This window comes from Clinocottus analis, unplaced genomic scaffold (genome assembly GCF_023055335.1).
Source record: "Clinocottus analis isolate CAN_PGR_092001 unplaced genomic scaffold, fCliAna1.0.p SCAF_21, whole genome shotgun sequence".
Classification (NCBI taxonomy): domain Eukaryota; kingdom Metazoa; phylum Chordata; class Actinopteri; order Perciformes; family Cottidae; genus Clinocottus; species Clinocottus analis.
Window position 1 is genome coordinate 9,953,430 of NW_027175943.1, and position 21,267 is coordinate 9,974,696.

The 21,267-nt window shown below is 42.4% G+C and overlaps 1 protein-coding gene across 1 annotated transcript in view; it reads right to left on the reverse strand.

The window, feature by feature from the left end:
* Positions 1-3,099: 3,099 nt before the first annotated feature.
* The window catches only part of m1ap (meiosis 1 associated protein), a 28,051-nt gene continuing 9,883 nt past the window's right edge, over positions 3,100-21,267 (reverse strand). The window contains exons 5-12 of the mRNA XM_068587190.1: positions 9,855-10,010; positions 9,615-9,774; positions 8,033-8,174; positions 7,763-7,826; positions 7,366-7,508; positions 6,878-6,993; positions 6,671-6,746; positions 3,100-5,420 (exon numbers count right to left, since the gene is read on the reverse strand). Coding sequence (XP_068443291.1) covers positions 5,190-5,420; positions 6,671-6,746; positions 6,878-6,993; positions 7,366-7,508; positions 7,763-7,826; positions 8,033-8,174; positions 9,615-9,774; positions 9,855-10,010 — 1,088 coding nt within the window. The 3' untranslated portion in view covers positions 3,100-5,189. The remainder of the gene's footprint in view (positions 5,421-6,670; positions 6,747-6,877; positions 6,994-7,365; positions 7,509-7,762; positions 7,827-8,032; positions 8,175-9,614; positions 9,775-9,854; positions 10,011-21,267) is intronic.

Sequence of the window (21,267 nt, forward strand, 5' to 3'; positions counted from 1 at the left end):
TGTCTGGCTGGCTTGCATAACAGGCACAGACTGTTCCCGTCACTGCCGCAGCTCTTTATCCCCATCCTTCTTTATCCAAGTTTTTTTCCCCCTCTCTCTTTATTGACCCACCTGCTACCCGGAGTTCTTTCCGGACAGAAAAATCGGCTCCTTCAGACAGAAGTTTGTCATCGCTTTTTCTCTTTCTGTTTTTCTGTCTTTCTCATTAAACTATTGGTGAACCCATTGGAGCACTGCAGTACACGGTAGTGTTTTTACGCTGTGCACATATGTTTCTTAAATATGCTCAAGCACTTCCTCATTGGAATATCCAAAATAAGCCTTTTACACATTTACAGTCAGTGTGTCTGTGTGTACCGACATTCCCCAATTTCTGGCCGTAATGTAAACTCCAACCACCCGACAGGAAAATTGTGACTGACTATTTTTTCAACGGCTGTTTATTGAACTCAAGCGGCTTTGTAGAAATTATTCATGGAACCCATAACACCTTTTATGTACAGAATCGACAAACAAAGATAAAACATTTATTGGTGACGCTTTTTGATGAGCTTCGCAGGCAATTGGAGGTCAATGTATGTACCTTTGAGCCGAGCCAGACTCGCCGGTTGCCTGTTTCCAGCTGCTAATCTAAGTTAACCTTCTGCAGAAGGTAGCTGAATATTTACCAGTAAGACAAACTATTCATTCAAAGGGGTACATTATGAAGTTTGGGGATTCCAGACAAGAGGCGTCTTAAAAAAAATGGTTAGAAGCAGAAGCAACAAAAGCTGCGATATTCTGACTTTTTTTTGTCCAAAAAAACTGGATCCTACATTTCCCATAATGCAACAGATAGCATGTTGTTGTTAGAGCCTCTCTGCATAATAAAATGCCCAAGTCTTTCAGACTGTTTGCAATGCAGGCAATCTATTATCGGCGTGGAGGATATAAAATGAAGGCAGTGGCATCTAGAGTTTGCTGCTGGGCTACAAAAAGTGTACAGCGTGTGTGTGTGTGTGTGTGTGTGTGTGTGTGTGTGTGTGTGTGCTTAAGGTTGGGAGCCTCTGAAAGCATATCAAAGACCTCACACTAGTTTCAGATCTAGTTTTCTGGACAGATGTCACGTTGGGCCGCAGGACACAGAAAGAAAAAAAAAACCCTATTAAAAAAGTGGAAATTTATTATGATTAATGTTGAAATAAGAGCCACTTGAAGACGGAAAGACAAAATGACTTTACAGACGCGGCTGGTCCTGCGTGTGTGTTTTTGGTTACATGACGCTATTTTTGGCCAGACAGTTGAAGGGCTCTGCATTATCTCTCTCTCTCGCACACATACACACCTTGACTATTACCACGTCAGTCACCTTCCTGTCCCTACTTGGCCTGTCCTCAGCATTGTGTGACTGTCTTTTTAGTCTCTCTATCTCTTTTTTTTTTAAAGGTCATGTCAGACCTCCTGAAAGAGAACAGGATCAGTCCAACAACTGAAACTAATACTCAATGCTCATCTCAAACAACTGAGATTCATGATAACTCCTTAACTTAAACATACTATAGTTACCATAACACCATCTGCCACTATTTTGTGAATAATTTATTTCATAACTTGTAAACATGTGTTGCAACCCTAGTTGTTTTTATGCTTTTTATGATGTATTTTACACCCCATTTCAGCTGCACATCTGAGTATAAAACCCTTGCAGGCTAAAACATTTCCTTTCTGTTTTAATATGCAAAATATCGACACATGCAATCATTGTCTCGCACAAATCTGAAGGGGATTCAGGGCCTCAGATGCACCTGAAAGTGTCCGATTTTCTCTTGACTCTGCGGACCACCAGGTTTTATTTTTAGCTGTGCGTTGGCAAAAGCCATTTTGCACTTTCATTCACTCTCAGCACTATCTGAAGGAAATGTTAGTTAAAAAGGTTTTCTTTTAATTTCATGACCAGGTTGTGGCGATTTATGTTCAAGATTCTGTCTCATTGTCGTCGACAAATCAGATTCCCCAATTTTTCTCAACTTTAACTGCATATAGGCATAAGGACCTTTCAGATATCTGTCACTCAGAGTACGGTTCAGGTCCCGCAAACCCACCTTCACCTCCCTACTTCCTCACGAAGATGCACTTCCTCTTTCTGTTCTCAGTCCACTCTTCTTGTGATAGAGCTCCCTCTTCTCTTGTGTGTGAGTCGTGAGTCGTGTGTGTGTGTGTGTATGTTCCCGCTTGGTCGGAGTCCTAAGCTGTCGCTAGTGGCCGGTCAGGACAATCACAGGAAGGAGACGGTGTACTACAGTTCTGTAGACAGATAGGGCGTATGACAGTTTTCTGCAGTCCAAAAGTCAGCGTTATGAATTAAGTCAGAACATCAATATGATCCTGACTCAGATATACGTACAGGCAGATAGTCACAAGTCGACTACAAAGTTGTTGTTTTTCCAGATTATAAAAGACAAAATGCAAAACCAACATTATCAAAGCGTGTAATATGGTGGTGAACGGAAACAAATGCTGTGACATTTCAAGAAACAGGAAGCAAAGAAATGCATCCACAAAAATTGACAGAGCTCATCAGACAGAGTCCAAAATGAGACAATATGCTGCAGCAAAAGGTCACCGCTTGACTCTTAGGTTATGACATATATATGTATCGAAGCTCTAATTATTGTGTTGTTTACCAACCCTACAGATATTGTCAATGTGAAAAGAACAAGTGTCACTGGGAAGTAGCTGCATTCTGTTTTGAAACTGTGAGTAAACAGAAACAGGAAAGCAACATAGCTGCCACACATGCAACCTGCCAGGGGCCACAAATGAGTCGTCCTTCCAAAAAGAGACGGTGCGTGGTCGTACCTTTGTGCAGTAGCAGCGGTCAGAGGAAGTTTACGGTACGAGTGCGCGGCTGCAACAGGAGTTGCTAAATGGTTCTCGTGGTTAATTAGTTACGCTCTCGCCAAAACCACCACAACTTCAGGGAAACTTATGAACAGCCAAAATGAAAGAAAAAGCCTTTTTTTTTTTTTTTAGAGTAATGCATTGTGCATTGGATTATTTTTAGAAAGGAATGTTTTGAAACAAAAAGGGACCACAATGACTGCACAGATGAGTCTAATCTTTCAATACATATATTCTTTATCTGCAGGAGAACCAGTGGGTGTTAAAGGTTAAAAGTGAGGATTAGCACTCTTTTCAAAGCAAAGTGAATCCTCCTACCAACATGTTACTTAGTTACAGTTTATTAACCCACAGTTTATACTCAGTGTTACAATGGACATCTGAGAGAAGATGAATAAATATATAAATATGAACCTACAGGATATTAAAATTACACAACAGCTGAAATATCAGTAAACAGAAGCAACATTTGATTCCATCTCCTTTGGTGCTCAGAAAAAAAAACAGGATGGAAAACAGTCAACACAAACATCTCTTCAGCTGAACAGAAACACGAGTGAGTCAACACTGCGAGACGAGGGAGTTTGTGCGGGGGAATCGTAAAAAACAACAACAAACAAATAACTTTCTTGAAAACAAACAGCTGATCTGCGGGTCAACACAACTTGTCAAGACGCTCTGTCCAAATTCTGCTCTGAATAAATTAGCAAACACAAACAGGGACGCTTTAGTGAAACGGTTTCTCGCGCCTCATTAATCTGGTGACATTTAACGCTGAGGAGTGTGGCTGATGTTCTTCTAGTTAGTGGGAGGCTCATTGGCGCTTCAGCCTTTTGACCTTTTATTGGGGGGAGGGGGAGAGAGAGAGAGAGAGAGAGAGAGAGAGAGAGGGAGAGAGAGAGAGAGAGAGAGACTGCTGTTGTTCTATTAGAATACATGTATGAACACACTTAGCGGCTCTGGATGGCTGACGAGAAAGTGGTGAGCGAGAAAAGGACGGAGACGGCGAAGGGAGAAGCGTGTAAAATGTCAGTGGGCAGTTTCAGAGTTCCGGTCAAATTCTCCTTGGAGACAAAAGAATCGTTGTGGATGAGGAAGTCCTGTGACATCACAACATCACGTAGCCATTTGCCACTGGGTTGTCCCTAATGCTGTGAGGTTCAACAAGGGGGTGGAATGGCGGGAGACTGATTAGGCCTGTGTGTGTGTGTGTGTGTGTTCGACAGCGCTGCTTGACGAGGAATATGTTAATATTAGTGATGGTGGATGTGTCTGAACTGACCAATATGTGCGCATGAGCATGAGTCGGAAGTCTTTTCTTCGTCACAAACCTCTTCAGTGTCAACTTTAAAAAAGCACGCTGGAGTTTTCTTTTCGTCAGTTCTTCTCTCGCCTCCGTTCTCCTTCCGTCTGCCCCCCTCACGCTGCCTTTTCAACCCCCGGTGAGAAAGCGCGCTGTGGGGGTGAAGGAGAGCAGAGAGGCCCCTCTGTCTAAGCTTTATTCTCTGTCTCATTAAAACAGTGAGGCTGTGTTCAGACCGGGGCTTAAGGGCAAAATGGAAATGGAATGTGCATATGTGTGTGTTTGTCCACAAGTCAGTCTGTATTACAGCTGCTTTATTATTATGAATCATAATTCTGTATGTTTCTGTGTGCTCTAACATGAAGAAAATACTTTGAATACATTCTTTAGTCTTCTTCTGATCGCCCGTTACCACACAACCTTTGGTTCTTTTAACTCTCCTTCCCTATTTTTTTAGATTTCCATTGTCCTGCTTTTTTTCTTTCTTTTCATCTTTTCTCCCGCCTTTTTATTGCTCACGGTGTGTGTGTATGCATGTGTGCTTTGGAAGTTTTGCTGCCTCAGCAGTTTAAAAGGTGGCAGCAAGACAAAACTTTCTTCCTTCGCGCACACACACACACACACACACGCACTTACACATACAGACCCAGAGGATTGTTAAATTCAGATCTAGTTAATAGCGTTTGTGTGGTGAGAATTAAAGTATGAAAAGAAGCTGTGACCACAGAGTCAACTGCTATGTGTTTATGTGCAAATTAGGGTGTCCTTCCCTCCTTTACAAAGTCTTGAAAGTATTTATGAGCTGCCTGATTACTCACAAACTTTACAATGGGGACCGATTAGCCAAAATATGTGTGTGTGTGTGCGCTGAGTAAGCAGTACTGTCTGGAAAAGCCCTTTGAAGTGGCAGGTCAGGATGTGTGTGTGTTAAATGACTTGTTGAGGATGCTCTCTCTCTCTCTCTTTCTCTCTCTCTCTCTCTCTCTCTGTCGGCTCACTTTTACTGTTACTCCATTACCATGGAGACATCGTCATTATTGTCTTCCTTCTGTCGAATCGGGGCCGGGGCCCGACGGCTTCCACTGCTGCTGAGGAGCTTCAGAGCCGGACGAGAAGCCTTGACAGGAGGAGGTCCCAGTGAGGAAGAGGAGGAGGAGTGGGAGGAGGAAGAGGGCAGGGGAGCCACAGTGGCCCTGGCCTTGTTGTTCATTCCCACTTGGCGGCCATGGCTTTGTGGCTGTGTCGAGACAGTTCAAGTTCGGGTTTGGAAAAACACTTTAGAATGATATCCAAAAAAGTAAATCTATAAATATCTTTGATCAATAAGACAAACAAGAAAAGAAAGAGGATGCAGCAAGCGAATACAAACAAACACGGTGGTGAGACTTAAGTTCCACTGTTGTGAATAAAAAGAGAGCGTGCCAATGAACAGGCCAAGAGAAAAGCACAGCTGATGAGCATTTTGTCTGTAGTTGACTATTTGCATGTCAGCAGGTTATCAGCCCTGATGAGTCACAGGGCCACGCTCTCAGGTCACAGCGGGCCTCGCGTGGCAAAGTGACAGGGAAGAGACCCATGTGTATTACATTACTATTACATTTCATTTAGCTGATATCCAAAGCGACCTACATTTTGCTCTACACACTGTAGACACAGCAACGGGGAGCAATTAGGGGTTAAGAGTCTTGCTCAAGGACACAACGACGAGGACTATCGGACGGAGCCAGGATTCAAACCACTCTGATTGCCTGTCTGTTTGTTAATTTCTTTGTGTAGAAGATTAGTAAGTACTGGCATGTCAGATAGTTTTCATCCGTATTTATAACTCACGATGAGAAACACGGTAATTGTTTGACACAATGAGCTCATCTAATCTCTTCCTGGATTATAGCATGACAATTATATGTGTGCGGTAATTAAGGGTGGAGTGTAACTCGGTACATTTACTCCAGTACTGTGCTTAAGTACATAATTGAGGTACTTTACATAAAGTGAGTGATGTACTTTTTAATCCAATATATGTATTTGACAGCTTCAGCCACTGGTTGCATGTCAGGTTAAACTTTGACATAAAAGAAGAAAAAAAAAGATGAAAGACTGTGAAAGATTAATCTTTTCAGCTGGTGACCTCGCATATAAAATCAGTGCGAGACATTCCCCAATCTAAACTTCTTACATGGTTTTATTTAAATCGAAATTGCTCCAATTAATCATCACAGGACATTTAAATGTAGGATCTTTGCAACAGATTTCTTTTGACACTTCTTGCTGCCATCTACTGAGCAAACAGAGAAATGAGACGCAAGGAGGAAGTGGCATTAGTAAAGCATGCACTCTCTGCACACGGCCTAAATGACATTCATAAAAACACTCTTCCTGCTTTGTTTTGTCACAATGCTCTTGACTCATCTTATCAACTTCACTCGTGTCATAGTCCTAGTGCTTGTTTCCGTGACCTTTACACCGCCATAAAGCTGTGGAGTTTACCTGCCGCCTGCTGCCTGTGGCTTTAGGGCCATCTAGTAGTTGAGACTGGTGTCCGTGGGCGGTTGCTGGCTGCAGCCTGAAATTATCCACATCAATGTCACGTCAGCACAGACCTCTACATTCAAATAACTGCAACACCATCAAAAGGGCTGCACAACATCTATTTGCATCATATTTCCATCCCGGGTTGCGTTGCCCCCCTCTGACCTGTACGGGTATCGAGGCTGTGACAGCAGGCCTCTGCTCCTCAGGTGCTGGAACAGGTTACTACTCAGAGAGAGAGGGTTGAACACACACTCCTCATCCAGCTGAGTGAAACAACCCTGGTGGAGAATACAGACAGAAAACAACCATCATTTGGATGTCTGGACATCTCTTTGTGAGTGTTGATGTGTGCGCGCTGTTTACAGCATCATGCAAACAAACCCATTGAACTTATTAACAAGGAGCTACGCCCATACAAGGCTATATCCTGTTTGTAATATACATGATACACAACGATATCTAGACCGTCTAAAATTATATGAATCTTGAAAAGATACATCATCTTCAGGCAAAAAGAGCACACAAACCCCCACAAGTGAACACTAGGAGCTACAGCAAATGACAGTAGCTCAATAGGAACAAATGCCAGTTCAGGGTCATAATAGATGATCAGTAGCTTTGTTTCTAACGGACAAAGGCCAACTGTCCACCTGTATAGTGTGCACGGCATCGGGTGCAGGCTCTTGAGTAGAGATGGGAAGAGAGCATGGCAGCAACAACTCTCTGGAGGCCACAGGCTTGAGCAGGAGGGAGAGAGACGAGGATGGCTGGAGCACGTAGTGGGAATAGACACCTGTGTTGTCCATGCGCACACATGCACACACACACACACACACACACACACACACACACGCACACACACACACACACACACACACACACACACACACACACATACACACACACACACACACACACACACACACAGGGCATGTGAGTACACTCAAAAGGACTGATAACTCACAATTCTCTCTCTTTCCCTCTCTCTCACACATACACACACACACACACACACACACACACACACACACACACACACACATGGACCTGAGCCTCCAGCCGTAGTCCTCTGTGCAGGCTCCACGTGAAGCAGCAGGAACAAGTCACGGCTCTGAAAGAGAAAGAAACCAATCTTACATCAAAACCAGTGTACTGAGTACTGAGCAAAAAGAAATAGCATCAATGCTGATTGCCACTTAGTTCAAAGGTAACAGAACTTGGTTTCTAGTGATGAAATCTAAAATGCAGTCTAAATCTAAAACATCTAAAACGTCTAGATTGTAAGAAATAAAATTGTGAAAAACGATGAACACACACCCTGAGAGTGTGGCAGAGAGCGTGGAACAAGCTGTGGTTTGTCTCCATTTCATCCCAATCCAGCTGCCAGCAGGTGGTGGGACGGAGCACCAGCGGCAGGCCATACAGCACACTCTCACACACTCCATCTGCACGCAGAGTCCTAAAACAAACACACACACACCCACGCACACACACACACCCACGCACCCCTTGGTTAGCATGTTAACATGTTATGTTCAAAAAGACGTCACACGTCTTCTCTGAGCTCCTCGAACGGTTATTCTAGCAGAACACGGCCCCGCACTGAAAAACACAACAAATCATCACTCACACAGACCCAAAAAATGACATCATTCCCGCCAAGATGAAGTGAGTGCTGTGACCGTCCTCCAGCGTCATTTACATGTCACTGCTGTAAATCATGACTCATCAGTATGTGAAGCACACAAACACACACACACACACACACACACACACACAGCCAGAGCACAATAACCTTCGCACAGACCAGTATGCAAAAGACACATGCACGCAATTTGTTTGCCTTAATGCACTTGGTTCAGGTAGACGAGAAGGCTGCATGGCTTTTAGGTTGTAAAAGATTTGATTATATTCCCCATGATTCCTTTCTGGTGCTTTGTACAGTCGAAATGAGAATAGCTTAGAAGCATGTTGTGTCCTGGTTTGATGTATATCTACCTATTACCTAAATTATTATCGATCTGTCTTCATAAAAGATGACGTTATTGAGCTCATAATCAGCGTGCAGACTGTGTTTTATTTGAGGCTCATTTTCCTTTTGCGATGGTTCAGTGAGCTGGTGTCTGTTTTATATAGCTGTATGTCAACATGTTTGAACAGCAACACATCCTGAGTTAATAATGTGTTGATTCTTGAGTGTTTAACCCAGGTTAATTCTTTTAAAAGAATAAAAATCAATGCATTCATGGGAAAACGTGATTAAAAAAAACACATATATCTAAACATTAATAATTTCTGAGCCATTTTAAAACAAGTACATCCATAGTATGTTTGTCCTGTAAGGTCATAAATAAGGTCATATAATAAAAGCTAAGAGTACTTTGAATACTGTAACTGACACAGGTTGTGCTTAAAGACAAATACAAATGTATAAAATGTGTTTGTTGATTGGTAGAATGTGTTTTAGTGACTAATAAAATATTTACAATCATTGTTTTTATTCTTGTAGCCAGTGTTCATCCCCGTCCTCCCGTGAGTTTCTTCTATATGAAACAAAAAGTTAAGGAAAGTTCTCGACTCGCTTTTAAGCACAGAGACATTTTTGGGCCCAACTTGTTTTGAGTTATTTTTCCAGAATGTGAGCCGAACAAAGCCGACTCTGATGTGACGGCAGAGATTCATCTCAGAAATATTCTACGAGTCCCCACTGTCAGAATGGAGCCATTCATAGACTGGATTTTACTGGACATGAGACACACACGCACACACACGCACACACACACACACACACACACACACACACACACACACACACACACACGCACACGCACACGCACACACACACCGACATCCTAAAAGACACGGAAGCATGGATGTGACGACTTCTCATCGCCCTTACTTGATTGCTTTCAGTCTCCGTGGCGGCTGGCCCTGATTGGCTAATCCCTTTGTGAGAGGCAGGAAGTCCCGGACGCTCTCGGTCTTCACTCCCAGGTTGGGGTTCATGGGGATGAGCGCGGGGCTTATCAGTCGCTCCTGCATGTCACACTTCACACACACTTACACAGGTGACACATGTCATGGTGAGTATGAGAGGACAGCAAGTATTACGATATCTGTTGGTGTGCAGGAGCTGCACCTGGACTGAGATGGTCAAGGGGGCTGGGCAGCAGCAGGTGGAGGTGCTCTCTGTCGCCGCCCTGCTCTTGAAGCCACGCCTTCAACACCGTCTCCATGGTGAACACGCTGTTCTCCACCCGCTGCAGGTCGACCTCGGTCCCCAGCATCAGGGAGTCTGAAGGCGGGCAGAGAGACTGAATTTGTGGCTGTTTTAATCTAAAGTTTGTACTGATCTATTTTTGTCAACCTTAACATATTTCTTTTTTTTTTTATCTCTGACCACTAGGTGGCAGCAAAATCCAATAAATGTAATAGGGTGGCTTCTGTCAAACTTAAGACTTTGAGGGCTTTGGTGTCTCTGGATCCTCCAAAGCCCTTCTTAAGACTGACTGGATGAGAACGCAAAGCATTGACTGTGTGAGGGGAAGAAGTAGCGCTGCCTTTTGGACGCGAAAAGAGTATGCAAAGAAAAAGCCGCCTGTATGTAATCTCAATCTCCAATGTCACGTAAAGCTGTGTCTCTTTTCTCTAATGTTGTGTAGGTACAGTTAACCTCATCCCAGTGGACAAAAAGCAGCTGCACGGCTCTCCTCTCTTTCACTTCCACTCATCATTACAAAAACAAAAAAAGACCCTGCACACCCTCCTCTCCTGCTTTCCCTCTGTTGTCTCCCCTAATGCCCATTTATTATCACAAACGAGACACAAACCTCACGGAGCGCTCCTCTTCTATCTGCTGTTTAATAGTTAATGACCCATCAGGAGATAACTAATGGGACTAAGGGGAGAGGAGAGGATCAGGAGACACTGTGAGAGCGAGGGAGGGTACAGATGGAGGAGGGGTTGATGGAAGGGGAGGATGAGACACAGAAAGAAGATGGATGAAGAGCAGGCAAAGTATTTAAACTCTCCCTGCCGGGAACTTTTAGAAAAAAAAAATTAGAAAACTTTAAATTCCTCGAATAAAATATGCCTTTGCGTCTTTCATCTGTCATCTACAGTACAGAAGCTATTTTCGGGGTTCTGGGCCAAAGTTTCCGAAAGTGCCTCATCCAGAAATAAGCACTTCTGAGGGAAAGGAATTGTGTTTGCTGATGGACATTTGTAGTCAGATCCATGCTGAGTAAAGGCAAGAAGGAAAGGAGCGGAAGATAGAAGATTTAGAAGGTTACAAAGCATTAAGTGGCACTTCTGCTTCACACGTTGTCCTTCTAGGTGTCAAAGAAAGCATGTAAAGTCAAGATACTTTGCTTTCAACCCTGAGGCACGCCACTTAGCCCTCTCATACGGCAATATGGATGATGTAACTGGCGGGAATTCTCTAATACTTAACAACCTGAGACCTGCATCCTTCTTTGCTGTGTAAGTGTAAAGGAAAGAACAAGACCGGTTCGCATTAACCCAAAAACAGTTCGACAAAGAGAGGCGTAAAAGCAAAAGCTAAGGTAAACTAGACCAAAGGACAGCAGCGAGAAAGAAGAAATGAGCTCTTGCCTTTAAGGAAATTGTGATGCAGAGAGATGGAGAAAAGCGGGGGAATCAATGGCTTCTCCCTGCGATAATGTCTGTCTGGGGAATAGGAATGGAGAGAGGAGGAGGCAGAGTAAGTGTGTGAGAAATATTGAAGTTAGTGTCAAGAAAAGAAGAAAAGAAGGTATAAATTACAGAGAGGAAGAGAGGAGGAAGGAGGGGATGAGATAGGGAAGAGATGGATGGATGGCGAGGGGAGATGTGGGGGATGCTTGTAAATAAACCACGGAATGTGTATCTGTGTGTGTGTGTGTGTGTGTGTGTGTGGGGGTAGATAAAGAAAAAAAGTGCTTCTTAAAGCAACATAAGTAACTGTGTGTATGTGTGTGTGTATTTGTGTGTGTGTGTGTGTGTGTGTCATACTTGGTTCCACAGAGCAGCACGTTACTGGGTGAGGAGATCAGGTGAGAGCAGTTAACCTCAACGCTCAGTGAGGCAAAAAAGTAGCTGAAGTGATGCGACACTATGCGTCTCTCTAGCAGGCTTATCTGACTCCACAAGGAATGTGTTTACTCTGCGATATCCACTCGCTTTTTGCTGAGTTCATTAAGTGTGAGTTTACCGTAGGTATGCAAGATTAAAAAAACAAACAATTATGTGTTATCGCTCGTGCCTCTCTCCGTGCTTCTTGCTCTATCGTTCTCTCTGGTATAAACGATGGCTGTTGTAACACTTCAATGCAGCCTGTCTGATCGATATTGATCCGATATATCAAATGGTCAAAGGAGCGACTGTAAAATGGTAAATAGACACAATTTCCTCTAAATTCACAATAAAAGCCCCCAGTTATTTTTGCTGCTTCCTCCTCCTCCCTGCAGTATTTGCGTACTTGTTCTATTGATGCTCCGTTAATTCAGTTAAGACACTTCAGGTCTTAATCGCAGGAACTGAGTACTGTGCTGACTCATCACATCCCTGGAAACAGGCATCCTCTAAAAGGACAGCTTTTAAGGCCTCGCCCCACGTCTCCTCTTCGGTCTCCACCTGTCTAACGATCTGAGAGCCTTTCCTGTCCAGATGACTCATTTACGGGGCCAGATGTGGAGGAATGCTGATGCACTTCTCAGGCACAACAAACGTAGTGATGCCGTGTGTTTCCGACTGTTGGAATACTATTTGAGGAGGCCAAAAATATTTGTGATTCACCTCCACACACATGCACCGAAATAACCTCAACAGTTTGATTAGATTAAAATGTAATGACTTTGCTTGTCATTTCCCCGGAGACTTTATTTCTTTTCCGTGTTGTAAACGACTGATAGCGTTTTCAGTGAAGGTTAAGTTATTTTATCACCTCTGCCGATGGGGTAAGGCTGTCACTTTGAATTTGAAAATGGTATGATAGTGACGCAGTGAGCTAATGAGGTACCACGGAAGGAAGCAGACCCTGTATTAACGCATCCATTTAGATATGGATCAGCTTTGCCCGATGCAGATAATGGACAAGTGTAATGGTGGGGATATAGTATATCGTGATGTCATAAGAGGAATGGTCATTAATAAGAGGTACATCCCCTCCTAGTGATTGCAGCAGGGACTACAATCCAGCATGACATTAAAGGTATACACTACAATTGACAGTCAGCAGTGTAGGCAGGCCCAAAGCTGCTGCCTATAGCTGAAATGGATGATCTGATTACCCTGGAGAGCGATGGTGTGAAGGAAAACCAAGGACAGGAGTAGAGGAGAAGAAGGAGAGTTGGAGATACCTTAAAGAAGCAAGGAACCAGGAGTATACTGGAGTATTTATGTTTTGTACAACAACCTTTTGGTTGGATTTACGTTTTACCTTTTCGCTAAATACAGACTTTTGAGTTAACAAACCCACTGCTTGTCGTCTCGATCTCTACACCCACGCCTCGCCTCACGATCCCGACCTCTTAAAACACAATATATATATATATATATATATATATATATATATATATATATATATATATATATTTATTTATTTTATTTATTTATATATATATGTGCAGATATATGTGCAGATATATATATATATATATATATATATATATATATATATATAAATATATATATATATATATATATATATATATATATATATAGATATATAGTAGATCACTGAATGTATTACTAATAAATAACTAAAGATAAGAGACAGATCTCAGTAATTAACTTTGTTGCTCCAATAAAAGCACCCCAGTTGAAATAAGCTTGATGGTTTTATCTTATCCTTTTCTAAAATCACTTTCAATTCCGCAGGTGACTCTTACGTAATCTAAATAAAAATGTCCCCAATGTGTCATTTTGCATCGGGGCCAATGCGCTACCGTGATGTGTGCGTGTCCCCGAAGCAGACTTCACAACGTGCACATAAACATGAAGGGAGTGTTCTGATGACTGTCTGTCTGTGGAGTTTTGCTCTGACATATCCATATTTCACCAACAGAGCGACACTGTTGGCAGACACGCACACTCACGCATGCACGCACACACACACACACACACACACACACACACACACACACACACACACACACACACACACACACACACACACACACACTGTCCTTGTCTGTCAGTGTGTCTGTGCATGTGATGAATGGCTCGTTGATGCTTTTTGAAAGCTGTGACAAACAGGACATTGATCCTCGGGTCTGAAACACTCGACACACCAGTGGCTGTGTGACCTAATTGCCTTGCAGTCACTTCTGATAAAGCCTCGCGGTCAGGGGGACCATTAAAGCAGATGTACACATGAAAAGGACAAGAGGACGAGGGGGAGACAACAGCGCTGTTATCTGGCATAAAGGAACATACTTTTATGATGACTCATTGGCCACATCTTTGGTAATATCGCCAACGTTTTAAATTTTGTATTAATGCAAAGTATATTAAAAGTAATTGGATACAAGATCAATCCACAAACATGAATGCAGTCCCTCAACATTTCTGCTTTTAATTTGTGCCACTAACGAGACGGTAGGTGGCTTGAAAGCCAAGAGGAGAGAGACACACGGCCCATCTGTGTATTCTCAGACTCAGATTAAGAGGACAGGAAGAGAGACTGGCACGCAGTGATTTAGTTCTTTTAACATTGGTGGTTTCAGAAATAGAGAGAAGGTGGAAAAGAGGAAGTGTGATGGGAGTAAGAAGTAAGAAACGAATGAGAAAGAGAAGAGGAAGCGATAGTTCAGAAGAGATTAGAGAGTGATATTTATTTGGGAAATCAGACTTAATCAAGACGTACACTGACATCAGGCAAATGAAACAGAAATGAGAAATTAAGACTTTAATTGCTGTTTTGTGACGATAAGACAGTCTTATCTGGTAAAATATATTTTTGCCGCAAAAACACAGAAATTAAAACATTTAGTGTATTTTCTAACAGCACGAGCGGAGTGTTTGTCCTGTTACATCTTTGAGGGTGAGTATTGGAGGAAGGACAGCACAGTCACGGAAATAAATGCGATATTTCAGCACCAGGTGGGATGAGAGGTGAAATTGTATCATATGGAGAAAACTTGCTGCATCACTGATGGATTTTCCAATATTGTGTTTCTTTTGAGATGCCTTCATAACCATCCTCCTCTTCCTCCTCTCTTAGTCAAACAGTGAACTGTGCTGCCAGTTTTATGAAGGGTTTGGAATCTTATCTAGTTGCTATTAGCCAGCATGTTGCATGTGTTTCATTGGATCTTCATTTATTCATCCATACGACGTTTAAGGAGTAGATTTTATAGACTGATCAATCTCCTCAAAAAACTTAAAAAATGATCTCTTTCAAGGTTTTCCCCACTTTATTTATTGGATTGAATGTATTCAACTGCCAATGCTCCTATAGTAAAGAGACATGAAGAAGACAGAAGAGGGGGATGATTGACGTGTGATAACACTCTCTGGGTGGACAATAGCGGTGGACCACGCTGAGGAGCCGTTTTTCTGCTCACTCTCTTGCTCTTAGTTTTAACCCACCATTTGCTGCTCTGAGAGAAAGAGCAAGAGAGGGGAAAGTGAAACAGCTCTCTTGTGCTGCGAAATATGTGTCTGAAAACCATCGGAAAGCCTCCGAGACCCCGCCCTCTATTGCATCAGCTGGTTGATATTAATTTTTCTTTTTTCTTCTTCTTCTGAATATGTCTCTCGGGCTCTACTGCAGATCTACAATACCTTATTTTAAACAGTATGAGAAACATAGATTAAAAGGTAATTATGGAGATGGATTAACAGACAAAGAATATTTTCAGACGGGGTTGACATGGAGAACATTGTGTGTGCATGACGCGGAGCCAGCAGCCGTCTCTCAATGTGGGACTAATAGGTTCCACATCCTGGTGTGAAGAGTGATGCCCGTCTCCATCTGTACGACCACCTGCTGCACAGAGGTGTGAACAGCCTGACCTTGGTACCGTGCGCACGTGTGCGTGTGTGGCAAGACAAAAAACATGCACTCTTGTAATTCATGCATCTACATATGTTAAACCATATTTATGTATCAATAAATAAAACAGATTTTTTTGTCACGCATTCCTGCGATTGAATTTATGACCAAATACTGTAAACGTGCTTGTGTCAGCAGATCTGGGTTGGGGTTTCCTCCCGCGCACCTCTTTGCACATTTACCCACCACACACTAAACCCAACACGCTGACTGCGATGGAAAAGGAACAGAGCGACGGGGAGGCAGTGGGCGACCATGGGGTTGGAGGACCGCAGATGTGCGGTTGTAATCGTAGAGCTGCGAAGGAAAAGTCTGGTGGAAAGTTGTTTTTACGCAGAACTAATTACAGAAAAACGCGGAAACGGTGTTTGGTAACGTACCGCGGGAGATGGCCGCAAAAGAGCGAGGTCACAATTACAACTTATAATATCCTCTAGTTGCTCCCAGGGTAATACACAATCATAATGAAATCACAAACATATTAAACTAATTACAATCTTTGGATTAACTGAAGGTGTAGAACACAAATAAATTACTCCAATGTCATAAAACAACTGCAGTGGAAGGATTGTGACAAAAAGACTGGTCCCTCATCAAATACACTGGAAGAGCATTTATAGGAAGAGATCACTTGGACAAGAGGAATGTTTACAGCAATAAACACCAGCTGCAATGTTCATAAGGGCACCTGACTATAGTTTTAAGATGGACTTCAAAACCCTGTGAACCCAGTTTCTATTCTGATGAATGGACTCTCATATCTGTCACTCAGATATACGTATACAGCTGCAGCTTAGCCTAGCTGAACATAAAGTATGGAAACAAGGGGAAACAGCTCAAGGTGGCGAAATCTACCAGCACAAACGTGTTATGTCTCGCTGGTGTTATAGTAAAAATGAAAATTTGCCTCTTAACAGATGGGTTTGGGTGCTTGGCTGATTTCCAGTTTGACAATTTCATGGAATCTTTCTCTTGCTTGCAAAACAGCTGATGTTTTGAACAAGTTAGAGTAGATGTGTCATGATGGAAATACTATTTTGAGCCCACCCAATGAATCTATTAATCTTATTATTTATTAATCTTGTTTTTAAGGCTGAGCAGATTACGGCTTTAAGTCTCATTCAGGGTCATATTGCAGTGTCCTTCACTGTCCGGAGCGCCACAGTTAATACGACCTCAGGGGCGAGCGTTCGCTCTGTAAAAGCAGCTTGGAGGACGCTCTAGTGTTGTTACTTTATAGTGAACTCCCTGTGGAGCGAAGGGAAGCTGAGTGGAAAAGTTGCCTCTCGGGGTCAACGAAGTTTCACAATATCGCAGTGTACGACATGAAAACGAGGCTCACTGTGAGCCCCCAGGATGAAGACTTGTCTCACCCTTCTTGGCTCCGGGCCAGTGGATTATAATCCTCCTCTCAAGAGACTCAAATTTACAGAGTCATTATTCTGGCGACTCAAAATGGATTTACGGGGATGTATGCTGATCCAAGTGCAACTGTGTGGGGTGTGGAAATGGCTTAAGAGTTCCGCAGGAGGCAAATAAGGAGACGGGAAACATTTCCAGACAAAGAGAGTGCTGCGTCTTCACGGTGGCAGTCACAAAGATAAAGAAAGCTCCGTACCGCAGGCAGAAGAACATTTAACATGATTACACAATACAGAACACCCCCAACCTTGGCAATATATTCAACTGTGATGTGATGTGTTTAGAGTGTATAGAATAAAAAACAGGCTCCCCACAGTGTATTGTTTACTGATATCTGTCACATGAACATGCTTATCCCAAACATACCGTTGCTTCGTGCGTAAAGCGAACGTTTCAAATACCTTTAAATGCTGCGTTTCTCAGTGGCGCAAAGGTAGTTAAGTAAAAATCTAAGCAGACACATTTCTAAAAAAGAGATGACAAGTGGTATAGGCAGAGGAGTACAATACATCTAGGTTAATACATCATAAATCTATGGTAATACAAGAGAGATAAAGTGAGAACAAGATAAAAGCAGAGAGGAAATTGGATACTTCACAGGAAATCTGCAAAGCACAAGGGAGGAGAGGGAGCTGGATACAAAAACATAGCTGAGAATTGCTCCTCCTAAAAAGAGACATAGGAATAGAGGGAAAGACAGGCAGAGAAGGAGAATGTCATTATGGCTGGAGAGAGAAGTGAAGGAAAGAGGGGGGAAAGAAAAAGAAAAAAGGCCTCTTGTCTCTCTGTTACGCTTTGATGGAGCAAGGCAGATCCTGTGAAGTACAGAATGATTCAGAGAAAAGACACACACAAGTGCAAATATACACACAAACACACACACACACACACACACACACACACACACACACACACAGTGAAGGAGGGACACTCAAGAAGTCACTCATTTATTTCTAGTCAAGCACACATATAGAACACAAGAGTTTACGATAGGTAAAACAAACACACATGCTCAATTACATGAACACACACACGCTCTGCCTCGCTGACACACACTCCCTTTATTCTTTTCACCACAGCTGTCATCCGTCCCTTGTAAAAGCTACTTATCTCTCGTACGAACCGGACGGGCAGATAGGAAAAGAAAAGATAAATCTGGAGGGGACAACGCAGAGCGAGAGCTGTGGGCAGTTTTAGAGGAGAGCAAGAGAGAGAGAGAGAGAGAGAGAGAGAGAGAGAGAGAGAGAGAGAGAGAGAAAGGGGGGGGGGAAGAAAAGGAAGAGCGAGAGAGAGAGCTTGCAAGCAGAGGCAGAGGATTAGGGGAGATATAATGGGCTGTAATCCTTTTCTATTGAGAGATGGCTCCAAGAATCGCTGATGGGGTGTCAGCTTGAAAGAGCTATTTGTTCGAGATACTCGTCTGCTTTTAGACCGCTGCTACCTCTCGCTCAAAAATGACGAGATTAGCAACAGTTCTTTACCAGTAATGTGTTTTTTTAAAACAATTGTTTGATTTTCAATCAAACACAGGCATTCATAGAACATGTATTTTGGCTTTTATATATGCATTTACAGACATTTTGAGCAACTGTAATAACCTCTAATTTATTTCATTGACAATCAGGAATGTAAAACGTTAGAAAAGTAACTGACAAATCCTCCAACTGGAATTCTTTAAATGACAGATGAAAACTGTAATTTTTAACAGTTTAAGAGACACTTTTTGCCTCAAAGCTGAGAGCGAAAGTCGAGAAGCAGTAAAGGAGGTTATTGGTGTGTGACGGATGGATGGATGGAGGACAGATCAATGACGGGATAATACACAACCTCCACAGGCAATCTAAAAAAATGAAAACATCTAGCAAGTGTTTGAATAGAATAGCGGCTGCCACTCGAAACTTGGATTTTGTGATTAAACACACGTGATTTGGAATGACTGTTGTCACTTTGAGAAGACTTGCAAACTAGGAATTGGGATGGAATAAAAGCTTTGACAAAGCCAAGAAGTGATGTGAGAAAGACTTAGACTGTTTGAATGAATCACTGTCAAAACAGGATGATAAGGACGCAGATTCTGGCAGTAGTCTGAAAGGGATTTACAGCAAGTTTTTAGAAACATGCGTCACATGCATTTTCATAACGCCACACTTTAATATAAGGCAAGAGACAAAGGGTTCAAAACACACAAATAGACACACACACACACTCATTTACCTACAGATTTGAATATTGACAAATATAGACAGTGGCTCACAAAATATGTCCGCAAAGGAACATGTACTGTGCATCACTTGTGTTCTGAGGAGGTGGTGTTGTTACGGCAATTGTCCAAAAAAACGGCACATCTGGCATTTCTTTTCTAAACCTACTTGTCCACGGCTTTCGATTGAACCTCTATGTGACTTGCGTTCAATTATTGGAGATCATTCATTGAGAAATTTTCAAAGTTTTGGTAAACAACGGCTTTCTTACAGTGGTCTAGTTCGAGCACATTGTCTTGTTTATTGCCAAGAGACGTGAAGACATATTTAAGGATCTCCAGGGAGCTCAGTGGTAGAGCACATTCGCTGCATGTATGAGGCCCTGGGTTTAATCCCCAGCATCTCTACCTATCACAGTTTTCCACTAGTAACCATGACGCCATTTTGGTATGTACATCTCAAGAAACTTAAGGGTAACAAGCAAATGCAATGCCTTTCCAAATAATTCGAATTTCTGTTTTTCCGAATAAAAACAAAGAGCATTATCCCTTTAATAATATTTTTAATGTATATTATTATTAGTATGTGGGCAATTCCCTGAGGTAATGTCTGCAGAAATGGGGACTTACGAAAAGGGATCAAAATGTCTGCAAGAGAAACACTCGACGGTTTGACAGTGAGACAGAACTAAACCCTGACGGACTTTGCTGGAGCGCGACTCAAAGTCTGTGAGTTGGTGCATACTGATGTGCAACAGTTGCCTGATAATAAACAAGTCTTGATGGCGCCGATGACGATGAGGGGGCAAAGAGCTGTAAAGTCCAAAACTGAAGTAGCTGTTGTAGCATGTTGAATGTGCCTTTTTTTTTACTGTATCATCAGTTGCATTGGTTTGGTGGCTGTGAATTCGCTGAAGAGAAGACAACGCTTAGAGGTAACCTGTGTAGTTTCTGGCCTATAGTAGCTCCATAGTTCGACTAAACAGGTGTAGACTGTGGCTATTATCCATAGACTGTGCTACATCCAGGGCTTCGCTCAGCCCAAGACGACTGTGACGGGGAAAGAAGCCAGAGTTTTTTCCCCCTATTGCTGCTCATGGTTTCACACTATTCTCCTGATCAACTGATGGTGGTAATGCACTGAGAAACATAGGCCAGAACCAACAAAGGCAGTGAAGAAGAAGACTACATGGATGGAACCAATTCAGGATTTAAAAAAATACTGTGATACCCAAAGTTTGCAGTTACTTGTTGATGCATTTCTAATTGAACTTTCAACATACGATCTACATCAAGCTCATACAGCATCAGAAATGAATCAAAGGTTAGATATTTCGAAAAGGTCTCTGTTGTAAACAGCAGCAGCAGAAGAACTTCTCTGAATTATTTCCTGAGACAGTGGACCCCCCCATCATCAATAAAATACCAAATGATGACATTTTCTGTGGAGGATTGCTGTGACATATTGTTACAGAAGTTCAAAAGCAATGTGACATGAAGCGTTGGTGGTTTTTTAAGCCTCCAGCAGCCCAGCGTCATATCAAGATGCTTTAGATATGAAGAAGAAATGTACCAGTGAGGTTTCTCAGTGGAAATGTCTATTTCTGATGCTGGAACAACTTAATTCATATGCAAACTCCGGCTGTGATTTACTGAAATTGACACCATTTATAGACTCTGCAGTTTCCAACAAGGCTACATTCATTCAGAACAGACATTTTTTGCTTCGCAGCTGATTTGGTGCAGCTCTGACATACTGTAAAGATGTTATTGTGACACCACATGTGAATGTCTTATATGCATATGCCTATTAGCTTAGGTATCAAACTGAGGTAAATGGACAGTGGATTCATACACTATCTGCACACTATT